The following is a 26231-nucleotide window of genomic DNA, read 5'->3' on the forward strand; positions in this document are numbered from 1 at the left end:
CCAAAGCTAGAGGCGAAATGCTCAGTTTTAATCAGAACTGAAACAAAAAAATGCAGCCCCTCCCCTGCCATTACAGTCGTAAAACTAACCCCTCCCCCAAGCAGCCTTCCATCTCCATTGACCTTGCTTGGAAAATATTTGGCGGGTCTCCTTCAGCTTATTGGATCCAAAGTGGCCCTGACTTAGAAATTAGTGAAGCCCAATGGACTATGAGGTTCCCAACACAGGTCCTGATATAAGGCTTACATCAGTGAGAAACCCTCGATTACTTATGTGTGTGTATGTGCACACACAAAGAGAGTAGTGACCTTGTGTTCCATGTTATCCAAGTCTATCTAAATCTGAAGGAGATGCAGTCTCCTGGTAAGCTTTGGGATTCCCCTTCTAAATTTTTGCCCTGAGACCCTGCATGTGTAAATCGGGTCTGCTCAGAAGCAACACTAACTGCACAACACTGAGGATTTAAAATCAGCCTATGAAAAATGGTACCTGACACCATTAAAGGAGAGCCAATCAAATCTGGCAGAGTAGCACAATACCATGACTGAAGCAGCTACTGCTGAGATGCTGTTTTTACATGCAAGTAACTATGATTTTCTCTTAGAAGTAAGCCTTATATATTAATATTGTTGGACATCTAATATTTATGACATCATGGTTTCAGTTATCTGAATGTTTTGAGGGTAATGTTATAAAGACATTTTTGCATATGTATGCCTCTATATGAATGTTAAATGGTGCTTATAACCACCCCCCTAGAAACACACACAGGCTTAACTGGTGTCCAAAAAATTGGTACTGAAAAAGTGCTATTCTATAAACTGCACTAAAAAGTTATGCACAGTTTATAGAATAGTGCTTATGCTCAGGAACCATGAATAAATTTAGGCACGCCCATTTGCCCCAAAAAACATGGTGCAAATACTTGTACCCAAATTTAGGCTCAGATTCCCGTATTCTATAATTACAAGTGTATCTGAAAGTAAAGCCTTCCGATCCGCCCATTTACTTGCCCTCTTTTTTGACTCGTGTAAAATTTAGGTGTGCATAACTTGTAATTGATTTTAATTAACACCAATAATTGTTTGTTAAGAAGCCAATTATTGGCACGAATTAGCTTGTTCAATTAAATTACATATGCAATTTGGATATGCAACCAAAATTGTGCATGCAATTTTTAGTGCCTTTTATGTAATTTGGGGGCAATGACTGGAATGGATGTGCAAGTGTTAGCATGCCTAAGGACAGAGTATTGGGTAGAGGATGGATGGAATACTTCACACATTTGCACATATTTCTGTGGCTTTATTTTAGCTGTGACTTCTGCAGGATTTGGACTGGCATTTTCTAAAGACACTTCCACCCACATCTTCATAAAATAGGCTATAAATAGGCACTTTCTTTCCCTCTTAGTCTAGATTGCTGGTTGTAAAAATGCCCTCTACATGAGGCCAGATAAATCTTATGAATTTTGTGATCCACATAGAAATACTTACTATGATAGATTATCTCAGATTCAAAGTGCACTCTGTGTCAGGATAAGCATTTCTCAAATTGCCCTGGTAAAGCTATGTAGTTTCTTCGTTCACCAAGAACTCTGGAAAAAATATTCAGCATGATTTAACTGCCCAACATAATATTCAGAGGCACTTAGCCAGATAGAGTTGTAAATATCATGTGTGTCCACCATAGCATTATCTGATTAGTTCTGGGGTGGTCCATGAATGGAGCTGAGGCAGAGCCAAAAGTTATCCAGGCTCCACTGATATTTACTGCTGGTGCCCAGATAACTATCTGGCACAGAATCATAGGGGTACCCAGATGACTTCTGAGAACCACCAATAGTAATATCTTAGATCAGTGGTTCCCAACCCTGTCCTGGAGGACCACCAGCTAGTTGGGTTTTTGGGATTACCCTAATGAATATGCATGAGAGAGATTTGCATATAAGGCAAATCTGCTCCATGCATATTTATTAGGGCTATCCTGAAAACCTGACTGGCTGGTGGTCCTCCAGGACAGGGTTGGGAACCACTGTCTTAGATGACAGCAGATAATGTCCTATATGGTTCATCCAGTCTGCCCAAGAAGAAAAACTCATAGCTGAATGTATGATGCATACTACATGATCTTAATTTCTCCCAGAATGAAGAAGTCTGGCCTGTCACTGGTCTTGATCTCCAACTACTGAAGCAGTCATTAAAGCCCCATTTCAGCCCCTCCAAATCTGTCCAGCCATGATCAGGGCACAGACCATAGAAGTCTGTATGTCCCTGGCTTTATTGTCCCAATTACATTACATTACATTAGAGATTTCTATTCCGCCATTACCTTGCGGCTCAAGGCGGATTACAAAAGAGTTAAATACGGAGGGTTACAATGGAAGATCATTTGTCATTTCTAGAGAGGTAAAGAGTAGGTCATGTAGTTTCTGTGTAGCGGGAAGAGGGAGGGAGGAGGACGGTAAGTTTGAAGTTAGGACTGTTTCAGGAATTTCTTGAAAAGTATAGTTTATTTCTTTTCTGAACATCCTGTAGTCTGTGGTCGTTCTCAGCAGATTGGAGATTTGGTTATCCAGTTTAGCTGCCTGAGCGGCCAGGAGACCATTGTATAGTCTTTTCCGTTTTACTTCTTTGATTGAGGGGTGTGTGAATGGGGTGTGTGTTTTTCTATGGCTGACTGAGGTGGTTTGGATGAGGCGGTAGTTGAGGTAGGTTGGGCTGTCTCTGTTTAAGGTTTTAAATAACATACAGTAGAATTTAAATAGTATTCTTTATTGGATTGGTAGCCAATGTGAGTTGATGTATGCTTCTGTAATATGGTCGTGTTTCCTCAATGAGTAGATGAGTCTCAGAGCTGTATTTTGGATTGTTTGAAGTTGATAGTCATTGTAGCAGGGCAGGGGAGGTACAGGATGTTGCAGTAATCTAGTAGACTTAGGATTAGGGATTGTACTATAAGATGGAATTGTGTTCTTTCAAAGAATTTCCTGACTTGTCTTAGGTTTCTCATAACTGCGAAGGATTTCTGTATTGTTTTATTTATTTTTCGGTTGCATGGTGCAGCATCTGTCTATAGTCATTCCTAGTAGTTTTATGGTAGTTTGAATGGGATAGTTGATTGTGTTGATTTCTATATTGGTTATGGTTGGGACTTTGTCGTTTTCAAGGAGAATGAATTTAGTTTTGTCTGTGTTGAGTTTCAGTTTGTGATCTTTCATCCAGGTCGCTACTGTTTCTAGTGTTCTGTGTAGTGTGTTTGTCATGGTGGTCTTTGGCTGATCAAAAGGTATGAGAATGGTAATGTCATCTGCATAACTATAGGTGGTTATGCCTAGATTATCCAAATATGTTCTGAGAGAAGCAGTGTATAGGTTGAAGAGAGTAGGGGATAGTGGGGATCCTTGTGGTACGCCGCAGGAGTTGGACCAAGGTTCAGATTTTTCTTTATCTGATTTTACTTTGTATGTTCTGGATTTTAGGAAGCCTTGAAACCAAGAGTATACTTTATCTGAGATACCTATTGCATCCAAAATAGGATGTTATGGTCTACCAGGTCAAATGCTGCGGTCAGGTCCAGTTATTTGAGAAGCATTTTTTTTCCTGTGCTGAGGTGTTGTCTAGCTGTGTCAATGAGGGAGCCTAGTAATGTCTCTGTGCTGAAGTTGGATCTGAAGCCAGATTGCGTGGGGTGAAGTATATTATGGTCTTCTAGATAGTTGGTGAGGAGTTTGGCTACTAGTCCTTCTGTCAGTTTGACATATAGAGGCAATGGGTCTGTAGTTGGATGGTTGGTCCTTTTGGATCTTTTTGGATTGGGGTGATGATGATTTCACTGAGGTCAGTTGGGAAAAGGCCGTCTTTGAGCATGGTTTGTATCCATTGCAGAAGTAGAGTACGAAATTTTGTGCTGGAGGTTGTAAGGAGATATGATGGGCAGTGGTTGAGATCACAGGATGCGTGGCTGTACTTTTTGTAGAGTTTATTGAGTTCAGGCCATTGTATGTTGGGGAATTGAGACCATGTTCTGTCTGCTGCAGTTGATTCTTTATCTGTGGGATGAATTGTGAGTTCATTTAGGTGGGATGGGGTACAATTGAGGATGGCTTTGGCATTTGTAATTTTGTTCTTGAAGTGTTCTGCTAAGAGGGTGGCTGAGGGAGGTGGGGTATTGTTAGTGGTAATGTAGGGTTTGGTGTCTGTTAGGTCTTTTAATATTTGGAATAGTTTTTTGGTATCTTAAGTTTCTGTGCCTATTAGATTAGTATAGTGTGTTTTTCTCTTGTCCTTTAGTAGTAGTTTGTAATGTAATTTGTAATGTAATTTATTTCTTATATACCGCTAAACTCCGTTAGGATTCTAAGCGGTTTACAGAAAAATAGACAATAGGGTGCATTAAAATTATAAGTAAAATAGGTACTTAGAAATTCCCTTACTGTCCGGAAGGCTCACAATCTAACTAAAGTACCTGGAAAAATGACAATTAGTAGAGTAATGAAGAAATAAAATAGAGAATAGATGAGAAAAATAAGAAAATAAACATTCTAATAAGATTACAATGATCTAAAGGACTTTGAAAGGTTGAAAAAAGAGGGGAGATAAGAATAGATGCAGAGGGAGAACCGTTGAAGCAATAGAATTCTGGGGAAATTTAAATGAAATTTGAATGATAAAATAAAACAAAATAAGTGGTAAAACAATAAGTGAGATTAAAAAATATATCATAAACTAAAAAGAATTGAAAATAAAATCAAAACAGTCAAAACTGAAGTCCAGCTTGAACGGGCCCCTGAGCCAACCGTTGGTCCGATGGCCAGACTGCAGCCCTCCTCCGTTGGCTCTCCCCTGCTGGAATGGGGGAGGAGCGAAGACAGTGTCGGGTGCCCCGCTGGAACGGGCCCCCAAGCCGACCGTTGGTCCGATGGCCGGACTGCAGCCCTCCTCCGTTGGCTCTCCCCTGCTGGCATGGGGGAGGAGTGAAGACAGTGTCGGGTGCCCCGCTGGAACGGGCCTCCGAGCCGACCGTTGGTCCGATGGCCGGACTTCAGCCCTCCTCCGTCGGCTCTCCCCTGCTGGAATGGGGGAGGAGCGAAGACAGTGTTGGGTGCCCCGCTGGAACGGGCCCCCATGCCGACCGTTGGTCCAATGGCCGGACTGCAGCCCTCCTCCGTTGGCTCTCTCCTGCTGGAATGGGGGAGGAGCGAAGCCAGTGTCGGGTGCCCCGCTGGAACGGGCCCCCGAGCCGACCGTTGGTCCGATGGCCGGACTGCAGCCCTCCTCCGTCGCCTCTCCCCTGCTGGAATAGTGTTAGATGGTGTTACAGGGTTTGGTTTTGGTCTTTTACTTTTCTCATCTGTAGCAAATACAGTATCCAATGTAAGTAGTTTGTATTGTTTGTTAATTTTTTCCAGGCGGTTTTCGTGTGATCTAGGTTAGTTTTTCTCCATTTTCTTTCTAGTTGTCTGCATTGTCTTTTAAGTAGGAGTAGTTCATTGTCAAACCATTGATCTGATCTTCTGCTGATTCTAGTTTTGGTTTGTAGTGGGGCTAGTTCATCAAGGATGTTGGTGGTCAGATTGTTCCACTGTGAGATGAAGTCCTTGGGGTCACAGTCCTGGATTGTTTCATCTATATTTGTCCAGAATTTGGAGGGGTCAATGTGTTTGCGTGAGGTGTAAGTTATTTTTTTGGGTTTGGGTATGGTTTTGTTCTTGGTCCAGTTGATGTTGAAGGTGTATGTGTAGTGGTCTGACCAGAGGGATGGAGACCAGGTTCCATAAGGTGTTTGAATTTCTGGGGTGGATGGTTGGTGGGTCATGAAGGCTGTGATGTCAAGTTGGTGTCCTTTTTCATGCGTGGTTTGTGGGCTTAGGATTTGGAAGGATAGGGCATTGAGAAATAATAGACAGTTTTCTGCTGGTTTGGATGCTTGGTCTTCAAGGTGTATGTTTAGATCTCCTAGGATGAGATTGTATTCTTCTGTTAATGAGTTTTGGTATATGAAGTTTTCAAATTCAGGTCTTACTGTGGTCCAATTTCCTGGTGTTATGTAGCAGAGCATGCAGTTTAGTGAGTTTTTTAGAGTGGTGCTTGAGAGATGACAGGCAAAGAAGGCCATTTGTGGGGTGGATGTTTTTTCGAGTATATTTAGGGTTAGGGAGTCCTTGATTAAGATTGCTAGTCCTCCTCCTTTTTTTTTTCTCTCTGCAGGTCACTGTTATTTTGTATCCCTGAGGGCAAACTTCTGTTATTCTAGGATCTGCATCTGAGGTTAACCAGGTTTCTGTGAGGAAAAGGCAGTCTAGGTTTTCGGTTTTTATCCAGTTTTTTATGTGTTCTGTTTTAGGTCCTAAGGCTCTGATGATTAAGTAGGCACATGTTAGGGTGGTGATATTTGTTTGGAAATTGTGAGTCGTTTCAGTATGTTTGGTTCCATTCTCTTTCCTTACAGGATTCATTTGTATTTATCCTATGTATTTTTGAATCCACCACCTCCCATGGGAGGGCAATACAGGTATCTAAAACCCTCTCTTTGAAAAAGTACTTCCTGACAATTCCTGAGTCGTACCTTCTGCAAACCTAAATTCCTGTCCTCTAGTTCTACCACCTTCCCATCTCTGAAAAAGGTTTGTTTGTTTGATTAAATGGATACTCGGTGATGTTACCTATATTTGGGCCGGCAATGTATATCCTGGTCCAATTCAGCTCGCAGGGTCCAGTATTTTAGCAAGGCTATTCTTATAGCCGGTTTTAAGAAAGGTTTGGACAATTTCCTGGAGAAAAAGTCCATAGTCTGTTATTGAGACAGACATGGCAGAAGCCACTGTTTGCCCTGGATCGGTAGCATGGAATGTTTCTACTGTTTGGGTTTTTGCTCGGTACTAGTAATCTGGATTGGCCACCATAAAGACTGTTCTGACCCAGTCAGGCTATTATATAGGTTCTTATGCCTAAATACAGCCCGGTCTATTTTCAAAATATGTAGTGACACCATGCATGGATATGCCATGATTACACTAGAGGGGCACAAAATGATTTAGCCATATGAGCATAATTTTTCCATTGCACTCCATTTGACCCTGGACAATCATTTAACCCCCATTGCCCCAGGCACACAAACTTAGATTGTGAGCCCACTAGGGACAGAGAAAATACATGTATATAATATGTAAACAATTTTGGTTGCACCACAGAAAGGTGGTCTATCAAATCCATGACCTATACACACATTTACACTTGCTTCAGAGAATTACCCCTTTCATTTTTTCCTGAAACCTTAGCAGACATAACAGTCCAATTGTATTGATTCTCTCGTACTTTGCAAGCTGGTGCTCCATTTCACAATTTATAGCCAAGTTATATTTTTGCAAGTTCAGTCACTTTTGACTGGCACGCAGAAAGCACTCGACATAGCTGGAGCCTGCTACCAGCCACTCTTCCCGTCTCTTATCCAAAGACAGCACTTTAGTGGAAAATATTTGTGAGAATGCATTTTGACTATGAGAGAAGTTAAGCTCTGGAACACATTGCCAGAGGTTGTGGTAAGAGCAGTAAGAGCAAATAGCTTAGCTGGTTTTAAGAAAGGTATGGACAATTTCCTGGAGGCAAAGTCCATAGTCTGTTATTGAGAAAGACATGGGAGAAGCCACTGCTTACCCTGGATCGGTAGCATGGAATCTTGCTACTCCTTAGGTTTTGGCCAGGTACTAGGGATCTGGATTGACCACTGTGAAAATGGGCTACTGGGCTTGATGGACCATTGGTCTGACCCAGTAAGGCTATTCTTATGTTTTTATAAGAAGTCATGTGGGGGTTAATTCTAAAATTGCATGCCTGTGTCAAAGTTAGAAAAAGGCAATATAGGCAACATTTTCCTGGCATGTATGTTTATATGTGTATAATCAAAGCATTATCTGCATGTAGGATATGCTTTACCTTTAGAAAATCTTATAACATTACCTGCTCAAAGGGCAATTTTTCATAGCCTGTATTGCTGCAAAATACATGGATTCTTTCATACCCAAGAACCTAGTAGATAATTTTTAAAGTGAAATAACTCAGGTAGTGTCTACAAATTATATAGATATAAGGTACTAATGTACTTTGAACCTGCTATCTCCTCAGACTAGGGATGTCCATTCATTTTAAAACTAATCGTAAAACACAATGAATGAAGCATTTTCAGCGAATGCACATTTAAATAAATGCCCGGGAGGCTGGAATAAACAGAATCCCTATTCATGCCATTTGTTTATAACATTGTGGTTTATGGGGCAGAGATGGCAGAATCACTTTGGGAGAAGGAAGAAACTTGAGTTACGAGAGGCCACTGAAAAGTTCTCAGCCCAACCAAGAAGAGAATGATGTGGAGCCATGAAACTTACAAGTGTCAAGAAAAATGTGGAATGACTTGTAAATTCCAGTGCTCCACATTTTTCTCTTCTTGGTTGGGCTGAGAACTTTTCAGCGGCTCCTTGTATTTCACCAGTCATATTGCAACTGTTGACAAGCAGCCAAAGAAATCTATCCCTGCCTTACTTATCCTAAATCCCATGGCTATTATGTCATTAGTTCAGCAGGAAACCGAAAACAAACACCAGCAATCCACCATCGTTTTCTGTTTTGGCCTTTTTTATTTGTTCTTAGGGTGTGCTTTCTCTCTCAAGTTACCTTTGTTTTCTCTTGTGCATTTTGAGCCAGAATATGGCAAAAAAATATATGGCTTCAGAAAGCCACAGATCAACATAGAGTTCTGATACAGAGAGGGGCAGTAATAAGAGCTTCTGTTTTAGTGTCATTGAAAAGCGAGTGTAAAAAAATCTATCAGGCTCAGTGATTTAAGAGTCAGAGAGATTAGACAGTTTATGGTCAAGTCACAGATAAAAATAAGCCAAACCAAAGAAAGAGGAAAAGGGGATGGGATTTGATATACTGCCTTTCTGTCATAACAATCAAAGAAATTTATATTTTATGTACTTATTTTATACTCGGGCAATGAAGAGTTAAATAACTTGCTCAGAGTCACAAGCAGTTGTAGTGGGAATCAAATCCAATTTGCCTGGTTCTCAGGCTGCTGCACTATTAGGCTGCTCCTCCAGGAACAAAGATAGAGGCAGCAAATATCAAGTCCCAGTCAAGGAAAAGCAATGGAGATGATGATTATTTGTTTTGTGGTTGTCTGTTTATTGTTGGCTGTATTGTTATATGTTTGTTTGTTGTATTGTAAGATGTCTATTGTATTACATTGTTCTGTTGTTTTATTGTAATTTGTGTTGTATGAGAAGGCTGTAAGTTGTGATTTTTTATTTGGATGTTTCATTGTACTATGCGTAGCATTACAGGACATGCAGAATATAATTTTTTTAAAATAAGGAAATAAAAACAAATACAGAATCTGACAAATCATCATGTGAGGGAATTCCAACGAATCAGATATTCAAAGCTGTATAGTTGAGTTGCTAGCATGCTAAGCGAGGAGAAGGTAGTAAGTTATAATAATAATAATAATAATAACTTTATTTTTGTATACCGCAATACCATAAAACAGTTCAGAGCGGTTTACAGGAGAAGAGACTGTACATTTACAGCGAAGATGCAGAGTCTGATTAACCAGGGTAAAGTAACCAGTAACAGTAACAATTAAAATTAAAAAGTAAGATAGGTACTTAGAAATTCCCTTACTGTCCCGAAGGCTCACAATCTAACTAAAGTACCTGGAGAATAACAAAGAAGTGAAAAATAGAGATAGAGGAAAAATAAGAAATAAACATTCTAACAAGACTACATTGATCTAAAATACTTTGGAAGGATGAAGAGAGGAGAGAAAGGAATATATACAGTTACAAGGGAGTGCAGGATGAGAATAGTAAGATCCGGGGAAGGAGAGGAAAGGAAGGAAGGATGGGGTTAGAGAAATTTATCAAATTTATACTGTCAGACCAAGAGCATGCCATATATAGAGAAGGTAGTAGAGAGTATGAAGGGTACAAGTCTCCTTTTATCCTCTGCTCTGGCCTCAGCATCAGTTTCAGCAGCTCTAGGCCTCAAGAAAATGGAAAGGAAATCCTGTAGAACATCAGAGATGTGAAAGCATTTGAAAATGTTTGAGGATCAGCATTATAAAAATGTATGCACTGTCCAAAGACCATTAGTAGAGGAAATCTAACAGGCCATCCATCAAACAGTGGCATGCTGTATCATCTCTAGAAAGAACACTTGTTCAAGCTAGATTCTAATACTAGGTTAGGGACTCCATCCTATAGTGCAAGTGGCATTGGAAGGAAAGCTACTAAAACTAGCAAATCTGTTTCCCAAGCTGAGCTCCCAACCTCTTTCCCCAGTCAGGTGGCATGTGCACCACCCAAGTACCTATCTAAGTAAGTCACAATGGAGGATATGGGGTGGTGCTTGGCATTACCATCCTGGAGCAAGCAGCAGGCAGCATTAAAGGTGCCTGCATTAGGAAAATGATTGCCCTTGCAGCTGGTTCAGAACATGGGGTTTATCAGTTGCTAGATACCTCCAGGACATGTTTCAATAGACAGGTGATCTCTGGCAATGTCTAACTGCAGGGATAGCTGTCCAAGGCAAAAGTAGTGGTGCACACCTTGCCAGTAACATCTGGACTAGTCAGAATACTACACGTCTACCTCTCCCTGACAGCATGTTGGTGGCAGCTGGATGAGGCAGGCTGAAGGTATAGTTAGGGCACACCTACAGTGACATACAGGTGAGTTTTCTGAACACCCAGGTGGTGAATGATAGCCCTTCTTTAACTCATATCATAGCAAGAAAAAGTAATGATGGAAGGCTGGCAGCTAGGTTGGAGAGGGACAACCCTGCTTCCTAGAACTTTGTAACAGATAACAGGAAGAGCATGGTTAAGGCAGTGAAGGAGTGGGACATTTATGATATCCAATGCTTTGCACTCTTGCTTCACTCAAGGAGCAATGGAAGTAGCAACCCTGTCCTGAATTTAATGAGTGATAAAGGAGAAAAATAACAATACAGTATATTTACAGCAAAGTGTGAAGGGACAGCATAAATTGTACTAGAAGCAGGAAGCAGTAGAGGCACCTGTGTACCAACTCATTCAGAATGTTGGTTGCAGGTGGAATATCATCATTCTGATGTGGGAGAGATTACAGGAGCAATGAGCAGCCCTTTATCAGATGTCACTAGATACAGAGAATGGAGCATTAGGCTTATACAAACGTGAATTAAGTCATAAGAGTCCTAAAAACTTTCAAGGACGCTGTGGAGGAACCAAGTTCCAAAAGAGCCACTCTTGGTGTTGTCATAACAATATTGAATTTCCTGGAGGAAAAGTTAGAGGGGTTTTGGCAGGAAGAGGGGTAGACATCAGAGATGTTCGTGCTGGTGGGCACCTTTGACCCAGAAATACAAAAAAACATCTAAAATCCCTCACTAAGGAGGATGCTTATATGTTAACTATCCTTTGTTACTCAATGTTGAAAGGAAATATCAGATTCTAATGCAATACATTGATATTCTGGAGAAATAAGCAGGTGATGAAAGTGGAGAAATTGGTAGAGGGGCAATAAGGAGACAACAGGGGAGAGAGTAGACAGGCCAACAAGCAGTATTAGCAGCATGAGCAGCACTTTGTCATTTACTACTTCTTCACCTATCTTTATCTGTAAGTACCCCATGGACACTGCAGGATCTTTCTTCTGTGCTGACACAAGCCATAGATACAGTGGTGGGTAGCAGAGATCAGCCTCATTTCACTGAAAGTGAGACCCATGCACAAATTTCTATGACACAACTTGGGGCATTTTCAAAACATTAAGACGTCCAAAAAAACGGCATAAATCAGCACTTGGACGTGACCCCACTTTTGAAAGAATCCCATTGGTTTCCAATAAAATTTTGACTAATGCATAAAGCCTTGGCTTTAACTTTTAAAGCACTACGGTCTGGACAGCCAGATTATTTAGCAAAGCTCTTGCCCTTTCTTATATTAAATTTAGAAGTCTATTAAACACTTATCTTTTTGGCTTAGCATTTCCTTAGATAGAATTTAATTCCAAGGGATAATTAGCATTATGCTGGATTGGAACTTTGGGAGGGATTTTTCAGTTGCAACCTTTACATTTTATATTCTGTATTTTAATTTAATACTACATTTTAAGTCTGTCATTTTTTACTTTTTCTTATAATGGAGTTCTTTTCCTTTTTTGTTTTATTTTTGTAAACCACTATGATGTTGAAGCGAAGAGCAGTCTATAAATATAAATAAACAAACACTTGGGATGTTTTTCTCACCAAAACATCCAAATGCTGATTTTCAAAACCATCTTTCTGGATGCCTTGTGAAGTGTTCTAGCTGCTGTGTATCCAGAACTAAAAAGGGGCATGTTGGAAGCGTGTTCTGGGCAGCCTTTGGGCGGGCTTAGACTTGAATGTCTTGTGGTAACAATCAAACCTTTTCTAAGATGTCCTGGATGGAATTTAGACGTTCTGAGCTAGACCTGTTTTAAAAGCGTCTAAGTGCCAAAAAGGTACCCAAAGTAACTGGATGATTACTGGAGGGATTATGTTATGACCACATTCCCCTAGTGGTCACTGACCCCCTCCCATCACCCAAAAATCTGAATAAAACCGAACATACCTGTCTCTAGAACCTAGTATGGAAAAGCCTAGCAGAGCAGCACACAGGTGTCTTAAGTAGCCTGGTGAGTGTTTTAGTGAGCAATTGAGAGGAGGTCCCAAGTCCATAAGCCATTCTAACCACATTTATGGTGGAAAGTGTAAACCCACCAAAATCCTACTATACTGCCATATAAATGCCATTTGCAGCCATAAGGGCTACTAGGGTAGTAGACAGGTGGGTAAAGCAGGTCTTGGGGCGTTTTATAGGGTTCACCATATGTTATAAGGGAGTTATGGTGAGATGTACTTCTGGCACCCTTTATGTCAAGTTCACATCAGTGTCCTCCAAGGTGCCCCACTGCTATACTGATTTATCTATATGGCCAGTCCATTATAATGCTGGCCCTTTCCACACCCAAATGGCCTGGATTTGGGCGTTTTGAACTTTGATGGTTTTGTGGTCAAAAATGGCTTAAGGCTTGCCCCATCTGTCTTCAACTTACTAGTATTAACGAGGAGCTCTGCAAACTTAAACAAGAATTGAATATAATTAAAGCAGCTTTTATCGCTTCACAGAATCATACCAACTTACTACCTCTGCCTTAAAGCATAAAATAACCCAGGAATAAATGGTTCATAGTAGCCTCAGGAAGATTGCGACATGTAGTACATATAGAAACATCCACCTTCACAAATATTACCTTTTCAGAATTCCTTTGCTCCACTAGTGCATTGTGATACTCAAGAAAACAGTATTGAGGTGAGACTGGAATCAGTGAAGGTAACTCGAGCGAGAAAGCATATCCTAAGAACAAATAAAAAAGGCCAAAACAGAAAACTATTGCTGCTGGGGGATTCCATCATCATTAACCTTGGAACACAGGGCAAGGAGACCAAAATAGTGAAATGCCTTCCGGGATCCTCAGCTACCAGGAGTACCAGGCAAATACTGACTATAATTAAGGAAGAAACTAAGGATTCTAACACCGATGTTGTTATCCATCTGGAAATAAATGACCTGGTCAACAACTCCACACTTGCAGCACAGAAAGCTCTTCAGGAGCTTGGTGAGGGCTTGAAATCTTTTGTAATGACTGCAGCTTTTTCAGAAATACTGCCTCATATTGAAAGGGAGAGGAAAGAGTTAAAAACACAGAGGACTTAAATAGGTGGTTCAAAGCCTGGTGTCATTAAGAAGGCTTTAGGTACATAGGAGGATGGGGAAATACATGGAAGGACAAGAAACTATATTGTACTGATGGGCTACATCCTACTACAGCAGGAGAAAGAATCCTTGCTGAGAAATTTAGACAATATGGGGCTCATAATCAAAAGAAAAATATGTCTAAAAACCTGCCCAGGCACTTGGATGACCTAAAAGACAGGTCATCCAAGTGCCAATAATTGAAAAGGGTTTTTAGACGTATCCAGAGACTTTTTAGGTCTCTGAATCCCGCTGTGCGCCCAGAGCTGAAAGGGGTGTTTTTGAAGGAGTGGTTAGGGTGGGATGTGGGACAACCTAGACTTAGTTGTACTGCAGGGATAATCGAAAGTTTGACGAGACTGCCTAGACGGAACCTATACGTTTTGACTTAGGTGATCTAAAAACAGGTCTAAATGCCCAGAAGGTATCCAAAGTGACCAGATAACCACTGCAGACACAATGTACAGACCCCCACACACTCCTCCAGTGATCACTGACCCCCCTCCACAGCCATACAAATCGGAATAAAAATGTACATACCTACCTCCAGAACAGCAGCACTTAGCACAGGAAAGCCTGGTAGAGCTGCACAGAGGTGGCTTATGTAGTCTGGGGGTGGGCTAGTGAACCATAGAGAGGAGGACCTGGGCCCATAAGCCACTCTAACCACTGCATTCATGGTGAAAAATGTGAGTCCACCAAACCCTACTGTACTGCCATATAGGTGCCAACTGCAGCCATAAGGGTTATTGGACTATTAGAGTTGTAGACAGGTGGGTATAGTAGGTTTTGGGGGAGCTCACCATGAACTATAAGGGAGTTCTGGTGAGATGTTTATGTGGCACCCTTTTTGTGAAGTTCACAGCAGTGCCCTGTAAGGTGCCCCATTGCTCTCTTGCTATGTCTGAATGGTCAGTCCATCACAATGCTACCCCCCCCCTCATCCAAAAGGTCTTGTTCTGGGAATTTGGGACTTGGACGAATATTTGGATGAGAATATGGTATAAATATAGATGTACTGGCGGTCTAACAATCAAACCCCTGGACGTACAGATAGATGATTTCCCCCAAAAAATATTTGGACGTACTTTTCGAGAATGGACATTTTGGTGCTGTTGACTTTAGGTGACTAGCGCCCTATGTCCAAATGGGACTTAGACGTTTCTTTTGATTATGCCCCTCCAAGTTTCTAAGTGTTTAAACTAGAAGGTTGGGGTGGCATATGTATGAAGGACAATTATAGAGGCCACCCCCAGTAAAAGATAAGATATGATAGTAGTAACAATTGCGATATAAACAATATTAGCACCTCTTAGCAATGCAACATTAAGTGAAACTAAACATAAACCTATACAAAAAAACAAGTTTATCACTGAAAGATAGCTGGAAAGCAATGACCACAAATGCTCGTAGTCTAAGCAACAAAGTTCATGATCTGCAAGCCCTGATGTTAGAGGCAGACTTGGATGTTGTTGCTATCACCGAGACATGGTTCAGTGACTCCCATGCAAACATACTGGAATATAATCTTTCTAGAAAGGACAGAGATTGTCAAAAAGGTGGAGGAGTAGCTCTCTATGAGTTTAGCAGAGGGCTGCCAAATGCAAGCTCTGGCAATTCCCAGTGGGCCTCATTGGTTCACATTCACACAAACAACCTTTAGTTTTTGGTTTTCGTTGAAACCAGGTGGCAAGTTTCAGCTGCAGTTTCAGTTTTGGCCAAAAGTGGTTAGGCAGTTTTGATTTCAACTGAAATTGAAAAAAAGCACTTTCTCTTGGCCTCTTGATCAGAGGAGCTCAAACAAGGAAATATGAAGTGGTTTGTGAGAGGATCAGAAGGGTAATTGTGGGAAGGGAGAAAAATTGTGTGTGGGAGATTAGAATGACTGTAGGCTGTGAGTATTGTTCTTCCCTCAATCACAGATCGCTTCCTTCCCTTCCTGGGTCTAGTATCCCCTCTTTAACTTTCCTCTGCTCCCTGAGTTCCCCCTTTATTTTCTTTTTTTCCTCCTGAAACTCCACCCCTTCTTCTAGCCCCTATCCCTCTGCTCCTCCTGCCTGTGATCCCCTCCTCCTTTCCCAACACCCATTACTAAAATCCCTCTTTCCCCCCAAAGTACCAAATATATTAAATGGAAACATAAGGGTTGTCACTTGTGTCACTAGCTGCCCAATTTGTTTCAGAAACACCACTGCCTATCCTGCTGTCTTTTCCCTTTCATATAGCACTGTTTTAAAATACGAAACAAAAAAATTACTATGCAAATGTACACAAATGGATGACAATATGGCACAAAATTTAAGAATTTATTTACAGTTACAGAATTTGCAAGTACTTGATGTGGAATCTTGAAAAAATATCTCAAGAAATCAGAAGATGTGACCATATTCTTCCATTGATAAGAAAGAGAAACCATTTTAGTGAACTAATGAATACATGTATATTTTGTAGTAATTAAAGATTTATATTACAATTGAACACAAGTATTTATTATGCAAAATATAAAACATCCTCTAATGCTAAGAGAAAAATTTCAGAGCTTATATTTGAAAGTAGTGATTTCCAAAGAAAACTTGTATTGAAGTCTTAACTTTGGCTGAAAATGAAATACTGTAGTAAGCTCCTATTCTTATGTTTCTGAATCAATATTTAGAGCTAGAATCCAATCCTAAATTTAATGGGAGAAGCCTTTACTTGGAGTGATACTTAACCCTGGGCTATCCTTTCTTGAGAATACTGCAGAGAAATTGCTATTGTTCGAGATAGAAGAATTGTAGTCTTGAGGTTCAATCTGAACCAAATCGCGGAGCAAAATAAGAGAACTGCCCCATTCTGGATAAATCCGGATCCTCCTAACCTTTCTCCTTATAGTGAAGGATGCTTGGGAAATTCCCAGTACACTGCACAAGAAGCAGCTATATTACTTTGCTGCTACACTGTGGGACAGGTGGAGGATCATCACCAGTACCATTTGGAGATATTGCCCCACCAACAGAAACCCTCACCAACCACGTCTGTCCTAAATGTGTGCAAAAGTAAGCGGGACTGTAGTACAGTAAAGGTAGAAACTGCAGCACCTTGAAGAGCTCCTTGACCCTGACAATTATTCCTAGTTTGCTACGGAAAGCTAGAAGGACTAGTGAGGGAGGAGCCTCAGCAGCCAGTAAATGTAACCAAACTTGACTGCCGCTGGGGAAACCTGGAGGGTAAGCCTGGTGTGTGGTGACGCGCTAACTGCAGCACCTCGGAGAGCTCCCTGAACCCGCAGGTGACTAATGCTATTCGCAAAATACCCAGTAGCTGCAGACTGAAGCCGTCCGAATTGGCCGAAGCCACTGCGCCTTCTTCCTTTAAATCAGAAAGCTCAAAAAACGCTGTCCGGTCGATCGAGCACAGAAAAGTAATAACATACCAGGCTCCTTTCATTATTAAGTTCTTATATTAAACAGAATATTTACATTTCCAAATAAATGATTAAAAAACAACAACCCCAATGACAAATACTTTTCTTCAAATATTAAGTCGTTTAAGATGCAGTTATTTCTAGCAGGATCCTTTAATCTCATGTTTTACTTTCCGTTAAAACTGTAGTTTATTTGCATTTCAATTCTTGAACATTATATATTTGTACACGGAATATATAAATAGCTAGGTGACCATGTAAATACCCTAATTGCTCACCTCCTCTCTAACATCTGCAGATGCATGTGTTTCTTCTGCTGGGATATTTGCAGGTGTTTCCGCTGCTACTTCTATTTCCACCTCAGAAGACATTCTTTGCCATCATATATCTCTCAGGTTCCACATAAAAAAGGCAAACCCCCCCTCCCCCCCCTAAGAATCTGACGTTCCTTCTCCGAGCCCATAACAGGAGATCAGAGGACATCAAAAGAAAATCGCCGAGATTGCACATTCATCCCCATCTCCAAAGCGATTTTTTTCCCCCAGCCCTGCAGAGCCTGCACGATTTCCATGTCCATTCCTCTTCCTCCTTTTCTTTACATAAGGAGGAATCAGGGACCACAAGTTGATTATGGTCTCTTCACGTAATCGGTGTGGTCACCTTCTTGTCAGCCAAACCTGAAAATCTTTTTAGCTAAAGACTCCAGGGACGAAATGCAAGGTTGGTAATCGGGTAACTGCTGATTAACGCTAACTTTAATGAAAGGCAAAAGCAGCAAAGACTTTTTCAAACAAAAGAGATGGTTTTGTATATGAAGGTACCACAGTGTGTAACCCTTCCGCCAGAACTCCCCATCGGTAACTGCTCAGGCTTTGCAGTCCACTCTGCAGTGGAGCTGGTTTTGCTAGTCTTGACTAGAAAACACAGCTCATGCCTCGCTGCTGATTTTCTGAGGAATAAAGATAAAGCTCTCCATGACCCTCGTCCTGTTTCCCCCCCCCCTTCATCTAGCACTGTGACATGAAGCTTTAAGCAGGGCTGAAATGAATGCTAAGGATTTCTTGTAGGGCTGAAACCGCTGGGAGGCAAAGGAATTGGATAGGTTTCTCTCTCAATGAATCAGACACCGTCCTGCTCTCCTGCACAAAACGTCTACAGAATACAAGGGGCGTGTATTGGTTTCATTCATATTTGGGAAGACCCAACAGTGGGAACTTGAAACTTTTCAAACTGAAGTTTATCATTTATTACATCGCTGCTTCAGTGGTATGCAAGACTTTTTTCAAAAATCACTGTTGCAGCAATAATCACAAAATATAAGGCTAAGAGTAAAAGGCGTAGAAAGGTCTGCTTTCGTAGTTGGAACTACACACCATTTTCTTTCCCAAGATCTGGAGTCTCAGTGAAGAGTCAAAACACCTGTCAAGCTAAAAAAGCAGTGGGTGCCAACATCTAATCTTTTGCTGCTAACAAAATCAATTTCCCACTGGCTTCTTTGCAATATATTATTACTTCCCTCTGGCCCTCTTCCTTGCAGCAATATGTTTGTTAAATAAAATTCAAACACCTGTGGTGAGAATAAAGTTTGCCTTTTTTAGTAATCTTTCTGGTACAAAATCTTTTAGGTCAGGTGTATTGCTCTCTTGTAACAAATCTCTAACCTTTGATATACCTACAGCTCTTCATTCATTCATTTGGAGGACAAGACTGAAGGCTTGTTGTACCACCTTAGGAGAGCCCTTAAAAATAAGGGCAGAAAATATTTTTACAGAAAACAATTTAATTACTGCATAATTTTTTTTAAAAATTCTTTATTCATTTTCAAATTTACAATAAGTGTAACAATATATCCAAACAAATTAACAATAAATATAACACTTAATAATCATCAATGGTACAAATAATATGCTCTTATCTCCCACCCTTCCCTAGCATATAATCAATACCTTATACAATATATAACAATAAATTTACCCTCCCCCACTCACAATCAAACTTGTAAATTTAAGGGAAAATAAAATAAAATAAATGTCATCTAATCGGTACAATACTTTGTAAATGGCTCCCATACATCCTGAAATTTCCTGAAAAAATCACGCTTTATTGGAATAAATCGTTCCATTTTATAAACATGACATAAGGAATTCCACCAGAAATTATAATTTAATCTACTCCAATTTTTTCAATTATACGTAATTTGTTGAATGGCAACCCCAGTCATTATAAGTAATAATTTGTTATTATTTGTAGAAATCTGATGTTTTGCTCTCATTGCCATACCAAATAGCACAGTATCATATGATAATGCCACTGGGTTATCTAATAAACAATTAATTTGGTCCCAAATTGATTTCCAGAAATTCATAATAAATGGACAATAGAATAATAAATGATCTAAAGTCCCTCTTTTGAGATGACAGTGCCAACATTTATTAGACTTAGAGCTATCCAATTTTTGTAATCGAACAGGGGTCCATAATGCTCTATGTAACAGAAAAAACCAAGTTTGTCTCATAGATGCCAACACTGTACATCTCATCCTCCAAATCCAAATTCGTGGCCATTGAGATGCAGTAATTTGGTGCTTAATCTCAATACTCCAAGGCCCTGATTCTACATAGTGCGTCCCGATTTTAGGCAGCTGTAGGCGTCCTACAGCTGTCTAATCAGCCAATCGGGATGCATGTTTTTTAAAAAAAATGCTCCCCAGGCAGGCTTTCTATATTGAAGGCGAGGCCCGCAAGACACCTAAGCTCGCCTAAGGCGGCCCTAGGCGGCCCTACGCGTCTCCCTAGTAGAGGAAGAGACGCTTACAATGTAGGCCAACAAAATGCTGGTCTACATTGTAAGTAGACGCGGCCGCTATACTTATTGCGGCAAGGGATCTCTCTGCTGCTATAAGTATACCGACCGCCCCCCCCCCCCGACACTACCGATCGCTGGCAGGAGGGTGCCCAATCCCTCCTGCCAGAAGATGCCCCCCCGACACTACCGATCGCTGGCAGGAGGGTGCCCAATCCCTCCTGCCGGACGATGCACCCCCTCCTCACCCTCCCCCCACGCTAACAGCCCTCAAACCTCCCCCCAACCAAACTAACCTTTCCTTGTTGGCCAGACGGGACTTGCCCGTCTAGCCGGCAGGCCTGTCTCATCGAAATGAGGTGGGCCCGCCCCTTTCTGCCCATCCTTCCGAAGCCTAAGGCCTGATTGGCCCAGGCTCTAGAAGCCTGGACCAATCAGGCCTTAGGCATAGCGGGTCCGCCCATCCCCACTTAATCTAAGGTCTGATTGGCCCAGGCTCTAAGGCGCCTGGGCCAATCAGGCCTTAGACTTAGTGGGGATGGGTGGACCCGCTATGCCTAAGGCCTGATTGGGCAAGTCCCGTCTGGCCAACAAGGAAAGGTTAGTTTGGTTGGGGGGAGGTTTGAGGGCTGTTAGCGCGGGGGGGTGGGGGTGTGGAGGGGGTGCGTCTTCCGGCAGGAGGGATTGGGCACCCTCCTGCCAGCGATCGGTAGTGTCGGGGGGGGGGGCGGTCGGTAGTGTCGGGGGGGGGGCATCTTCTGGCAGGAGGGATTGGGCACCCTCCTGCCAGCGATCGGTAGTGTCGGGGGGGGGGGGGGTCGGTATACTTATAGCAGGAGGGATTGGGCACCCTAGGTTTGCCTAAGGCCCTTAGGCGAGCTTAGGTGTCTTGCGGGCCTCGCCTTCAATATAGAAAGCCTGCCTGGGGAGCATTTTTTTAAAAAAAACGTGCATCCCGATTGGCTGATTAGACAGCTGTAGGATGCCTACAGCTGCCTAAAATTGGGACGCACTATGTAGAATCAGGGCCCAAATGTCTCTCAGACCAGTGTTTAGTTTCTTTTTAATAAATCCAGTCAGCAATTTATACCACTTGGCGGCCTGGTGACCCAAGAAGTCCTCCTGAAAGCATAAGAACTTCATACTAAAATGATTACTAAGGTTTTTCCATTCAGGGAACCCCGCCTGAATGGCTTGCTTCAGTTGCAACCATCTAAAACATTCTGATTTATTAAGACCATATTTATATTGCAACTGTGAAAATTCAAGCATTTTACTATTATAGATAACATCATCTAATAAACGTATTCCTGCTATCATCCAATGTTTCCAGGCGAGCCTTTCTCCGCCAATTTGAATCTTGGAGTTCAGCCATATAGATTGATTTGTAGATTTGTGAATTGGAATTGTTGTTAAATTACTTACATAACGCAATGTTTTCCGTGTATCAGCTAATATTCTGCTATCTTTACTGTAACTAGGTATTTTGATACTGAGCACATGACAAAGGCGCAAAGGAGACATGAGTTGCCATTCAAGCCACAACCAATCTGGGAGTTTTTCCATGAGCTCTGGGAGGACCCAATACATACCCTGGCGCAAAATATAGGCTTGATGATAACTATAAAAATTGGGAAAATTTACCCCTCCCTCTGAAATTGGCCTTTGTAAAGATACCAAGGCTATTCTGGGAGTTTTACCCAGCCAAATAAATTTTATGAGAATACTATTTAATTTTTTATAAAAGGACCCTTGAAAATAAACTGGCACATACCCATCTGATAACAAACCACAGGCAAGATCATCATCTTAATAGTTTGGACTCTCCCCCACCATGAAAGATGTAAAGGATTCCATTGCTCACACATTTTTGTGACCTTCTGTAATAATGATTTTCATTTATTTTTATTGTTTCTTCCATTGTATTTTTAATCCAAATGCCTAAATATTTTATTCTATTCTCCCTCCATAGAAAGGGAAATGAATCAAACAAACCTTTTGTACAATGGACATTGAATGGAAGAATTTCTGTTTTACTCCAATTTATCTTGTAACTTGAAAATTTTCCAAATTTCTCAATCATTTTCAGTTTATCTTACCATGATCATATCTCTTCTATCGTCAAAAACTGTTTCTTCAAACTACGTCAGATAAGAGCCATTTCCAAATTTCTAAACCCTTCCTCCATAAAAATCTTAATACACTCATTTATCATTGCAAAAATCGACTACTGCAATGCTCTATTCTTAAACATCACTCAGAAGGAAAGAAGACGACTCCAAATTATCCAGAATACGGCTATCAAACTTATCTACAACGCTAAAAAATTTGACCATGTATCCCCACTGATGATTGACGCGCATTGGTTACCAATTAATCATAGGATATTGTACAAAATTATATTTCTAATCTTTAAGACTCTAACATCTAGCGAGCCACAATTCATATCAAAATCTCTGATCCCTTACAAACCACAACGATCTTTACGTTCATCCGAATCAAATTTACTAACTATCCCTTCTCTAAAAATCATCGGTACGAGAAGAGCAGACATATTTACTGTAGCAGGTCCACAATCGTGGAACTCCCTCCCTCAGTATATTAGAATGGAACATGATATCTCAGCTTTTAAAAATCTTTTTAAATCTTATTTGTTTAGGGACGCCTATGACCTTTAAAACTCTAATGTATCTACTTTGTTTAAATTAATATTCTTAAAGAGTGCCTTGTAACTATTTACCCAACCTTTCGTTTTTTCCCTTTCTTCCTATGCCCTTATTGTAACTTTGCCCCCTTTTCCTCGCTTTCTTGTTAGTCATAATTGAAATTTGCTGTTTTTAAATGTATATTAATGTTTCTATGTTTTATTATATTATGTACATCGCTTAGAATATTTAAAATAGGCGATATATCAAGAGTTAAATAAACTTGAAACTTGAACTTGAAACTTGAATGGTTGTCTCAGGATTTCTCAAATAGAGCAATATATCATCTGCGTAAGCCGAGACCTTATATTCCCGATCTCTACGAGGAATACCCTGAATCTCATCTGCTTGCTGAATAGCTAGTCACAGGGGTTCCAATACAATATCAAAAAGCAGAGGAGATAAAGGACAGCCTTGTATTTCTCCTTATTTTATGTATATTCTAGTCTCTTGACTTCTTGTAAACCGAGTCGAGCTCTGACAAGAGATGACCTGGTATATAAACTGAAGACTAATTAGATTAGATAATTTATTTAGTGTTTATAGACTACTGTTGTGACCAATATCATTGACACGACCCTACAATATGCTCATTTCAGCAAGACTTTCATGGCCCCTTTTTTCCCCCACTAAAACATGTTTTTTCTAAAGCATTCATATCTAACAACTGGCAGGAGGCAAGTATGTTTTAGCAGAAAAAAAATGATACTTCATGATATGAGGATGCAGCTTTCACTGAGCTATGAGTTGACAATATAGAAAGGATTATGTGCTGAGCATGGCCCTTGCAAGAGTGTTGGGGGGTCAGACCCCAAATTAAATGTTTGGGTTTACATTTATTTACGTTTATTATTATTTATATACCACACTTTGCTTTAACTTCAGTGCAGTTTACAAAAACAAAAGTAAGAACGGTACGCTAATATTAAAAGAACAGAAAAGAAAAAAAGTTCTATTAGTTGCTGTGGGGTCAGTTTCTACACCTAAAATTACAAATGAAAATTCAATAAAATCTTAGAAACAACCCCCCCCAGTATAAAAGCTAAGAAAAAGTTAATCGAAAAAAGTAGGTCTTTAGTAGAGTCCTAAACTTAGAGTAAGAAAGCTCACAACGTAAATCATTTGGAAGAGAGTTCCATAAAAAAGGAGCAGAAGCTAAAAAGGCTGTTACGAGTCGATACTAACCTAACCAGATGAACTGAAGGTAAAGTCAGTTGATGAGAAGTTGATGAACACAGATTACAGGGCACCAGAAATTGTGCCAAGCAATCAGGCTGACCAGTTCGTAAAATCTTAAATGCCAGTGTTAAAGCCTTATGCATTAAGTGAAATTTTACAGAAAGCCAATGATATCTGAGCGCTAGTAAGGATTCTAATAGCAGTGTTTTGCATAATCTGCAATTTCTTAGTGCTCCTTTTACAAAGATGCGCTAGCGGTTTTAGTGCACGCACCGGATTAGCGCATGCTATAGCTGAACAACTACCGCCTGCTCAAGAGGAGGCGGTAGCAGCTAGCGCGTGCTATTCTGAGCGTTAAGGCCCTTACGTGCCTTCGTAAAAGGAGCCCTTAATGTTGATGGAAAAGCTGTAGAAGAGAAAAGGATTTGGGGAACTAGTGGACTCCAAAAAGTGCTAAGGTCTTTGACCAAGGATTGCTGCTTTAATGGTTTGGCTAGAGGAGAGAGGGTTAAAATAGGGAAAAATCTCAAGCAATTGTAGAAGATTGCTCTTAATTCACTAGAAGCACAAATGAGCAGCAGGGAATTGCTGAGCCACACAAAACCCCATAACAGATGTTACTTTTAATCGAGTACAAACTTAGGGTCTCATTTCTAACCTGTATTAATTAATGTCTGTTAATGCAAGTTATGTATTTAGTAAATAAACCCCATTGAAAATGAGGCTTGTGGTAAATGTCATGAATACAGATTAGGAAGCACTGGAACTGTTGGTGAGGACAGGGCTAAATGATATGGCTATTTCCTTACCCTCTGATTTTATAAAGTTGATACCTTCTCTTTAGAAGTTGCAAAAGGCTGTCACCATTATACATTCTTTTTGGTTTATCTTACTATCAGTACATTAAGCTGGTTTAAGAGTGCAGACTGGAGATTTGTCAATTGCGCACTCACAGAAACTGGACCATCCTTAGCTCTAAGCTAAGTATCATGAAACTTAGTATGAGGGGCCGCTGAAAAGTTCTCAGCCCAACCAAGAAGAGTATGATATGGAGCCATGAAACCTACAAGTTATTCCACACTTTTCTTGACACTTTTCATTTCTTAACGCTGAAATGAAAAGTGTCAAGAAAAGTGTTGAATGACTTGTATAGTTTTATGGCTCCACCTCATTCTCTTCCCGGAAGCCCCTTTAGACATCTTAATTTGCTTTTTTAACTTTTACTTATGTATAAATACAGGTTTGATTCTATTTAGGAACTATTTAAACAATTATTTAGGGCAAATGTTTGAAGGGTCCAGAGGCATCTCTGCCCCCAGTTAATAAGATTTACTACTTGCTGTTGGTGGGACATGAGAAGGGAGGGGGTGAGACCTGATGTTTAGAGGATGAAGAAAGATGAATGTAGATAGGTCACTGAGTGGAAATGGAGATGAACTTGACAACTGGGCTTGCCGACTACTCAAATCAATGCATTACAGGTTGTTCAGAACTCAGCGGCCTGGATGCTGATGGGAGTATCTCGTTATGAGCACATTTCTCCCACCTTAAGAAAATTACATTAGTTACCAGTATCTTTTCATGTTCAATTTAAAATCTTAAAACTTGTTCAACAAGGGGTCTATGATAAACTGCCAGATTATCTGATTAAATGCCTGTTGCGGTACAAACCATCCAAGGCAGACCTTTACTTATAAAAAATACTCATTTTCAGATACAACAATCTTATACCAATCTCCTTCAAAGTAGTCCCCTTGGGCTGCCACACACTTCCTCCAATGGTTCTGCCACTGTCGAAAGCAGCACTGGAATGCATCTTTTGAGATTGCTTGCAACTGGTCCGTTGCAAGATGTCTTCTCTTGATTGAAATCTGGTCCCTTTCAGGGGCATTTCCAGCTTGGGGAAAAGCCAGAAGTCACACAGAGCCATGTCGGGAGAATAGGGAGCCTGAGGAATCACAGGTGTGTTGTGTTTGGCCAGGAAAATTCGTATCAGATGTGAAGAATGGGCAGGTGTGTTATCGTGATGGAGCTGCCAATTGCCTGCTGCTCACAGGTCTGGCCATTTGCGTCTCACAGCGTTACAAAGGCGACACGGAACCTCTTGATAGTACCCTTGGTGATGGTTGTGCTATGTGGTGCATACTCGTGATGAACCACGCCACTGGAGTCAAAAAAGACAGTCAGCAAGACTTTGACATTGCTGCAGACCTGCCTTGCTTTTTTTGGCCTTAGGGATGTTGAATGCTTCCATTGTGATGACATCAACTTGGTTTCTGGGTCGTATCCATAAACCCAGGACTCATCGCCAGTGATCACTATGC

At 40.8% G+C, this 26231-nt stretch overlaps 2 protein-coding genes across 2 annotated transcripts in view; one reads left to right on the forward strand and one right to left on the reverse strand.

Moving 5' to 3' along the window:
* Positions 1-17592, reverse strand: part of LOC117364237 (transmembrane protein 151B-like) — a 33693-nt gene extending 16101 nt beyond the window's left edge. Inside the window, exons 1-2 of the mRNA XM_033953249.1 lie at positions 17500-17592; positions 7959-8027 (exon numbers count right to left, since the gene is read on the reverse strand). Of these exons, the coding sequence (XP_033809140.1) occupies positions 7959-8027; positions 17500-17592 (162 nt within the window). The remainder of the gene's footprint in view (positions 1-7958; positions 8028-17499) is intronic.
* Positions 1-26231, forward strand: part of RPAP1 (RNA polymerase II associated protein 1) — a 207663-nt gene that overhangs the window by 33923 nt on the left and 147509 nt on the right. The window lies entirely within an intron of this gene.

The sequence above is a fragment of the Geotrypetes seraphini genome, chromosome 7 (assembly GCF_902459505.1).
Source record: "Geotrypetes seraphini chromosome 7, aGeoSer1.1, whole genome shotgun sequence".
Lineage (NCBI taxonomy): Eukaryota > Metazoa > Chordata > Amphibia > Gymnophiona > Dermophiidae > Geotrypetes > Geotrypetes seraphini.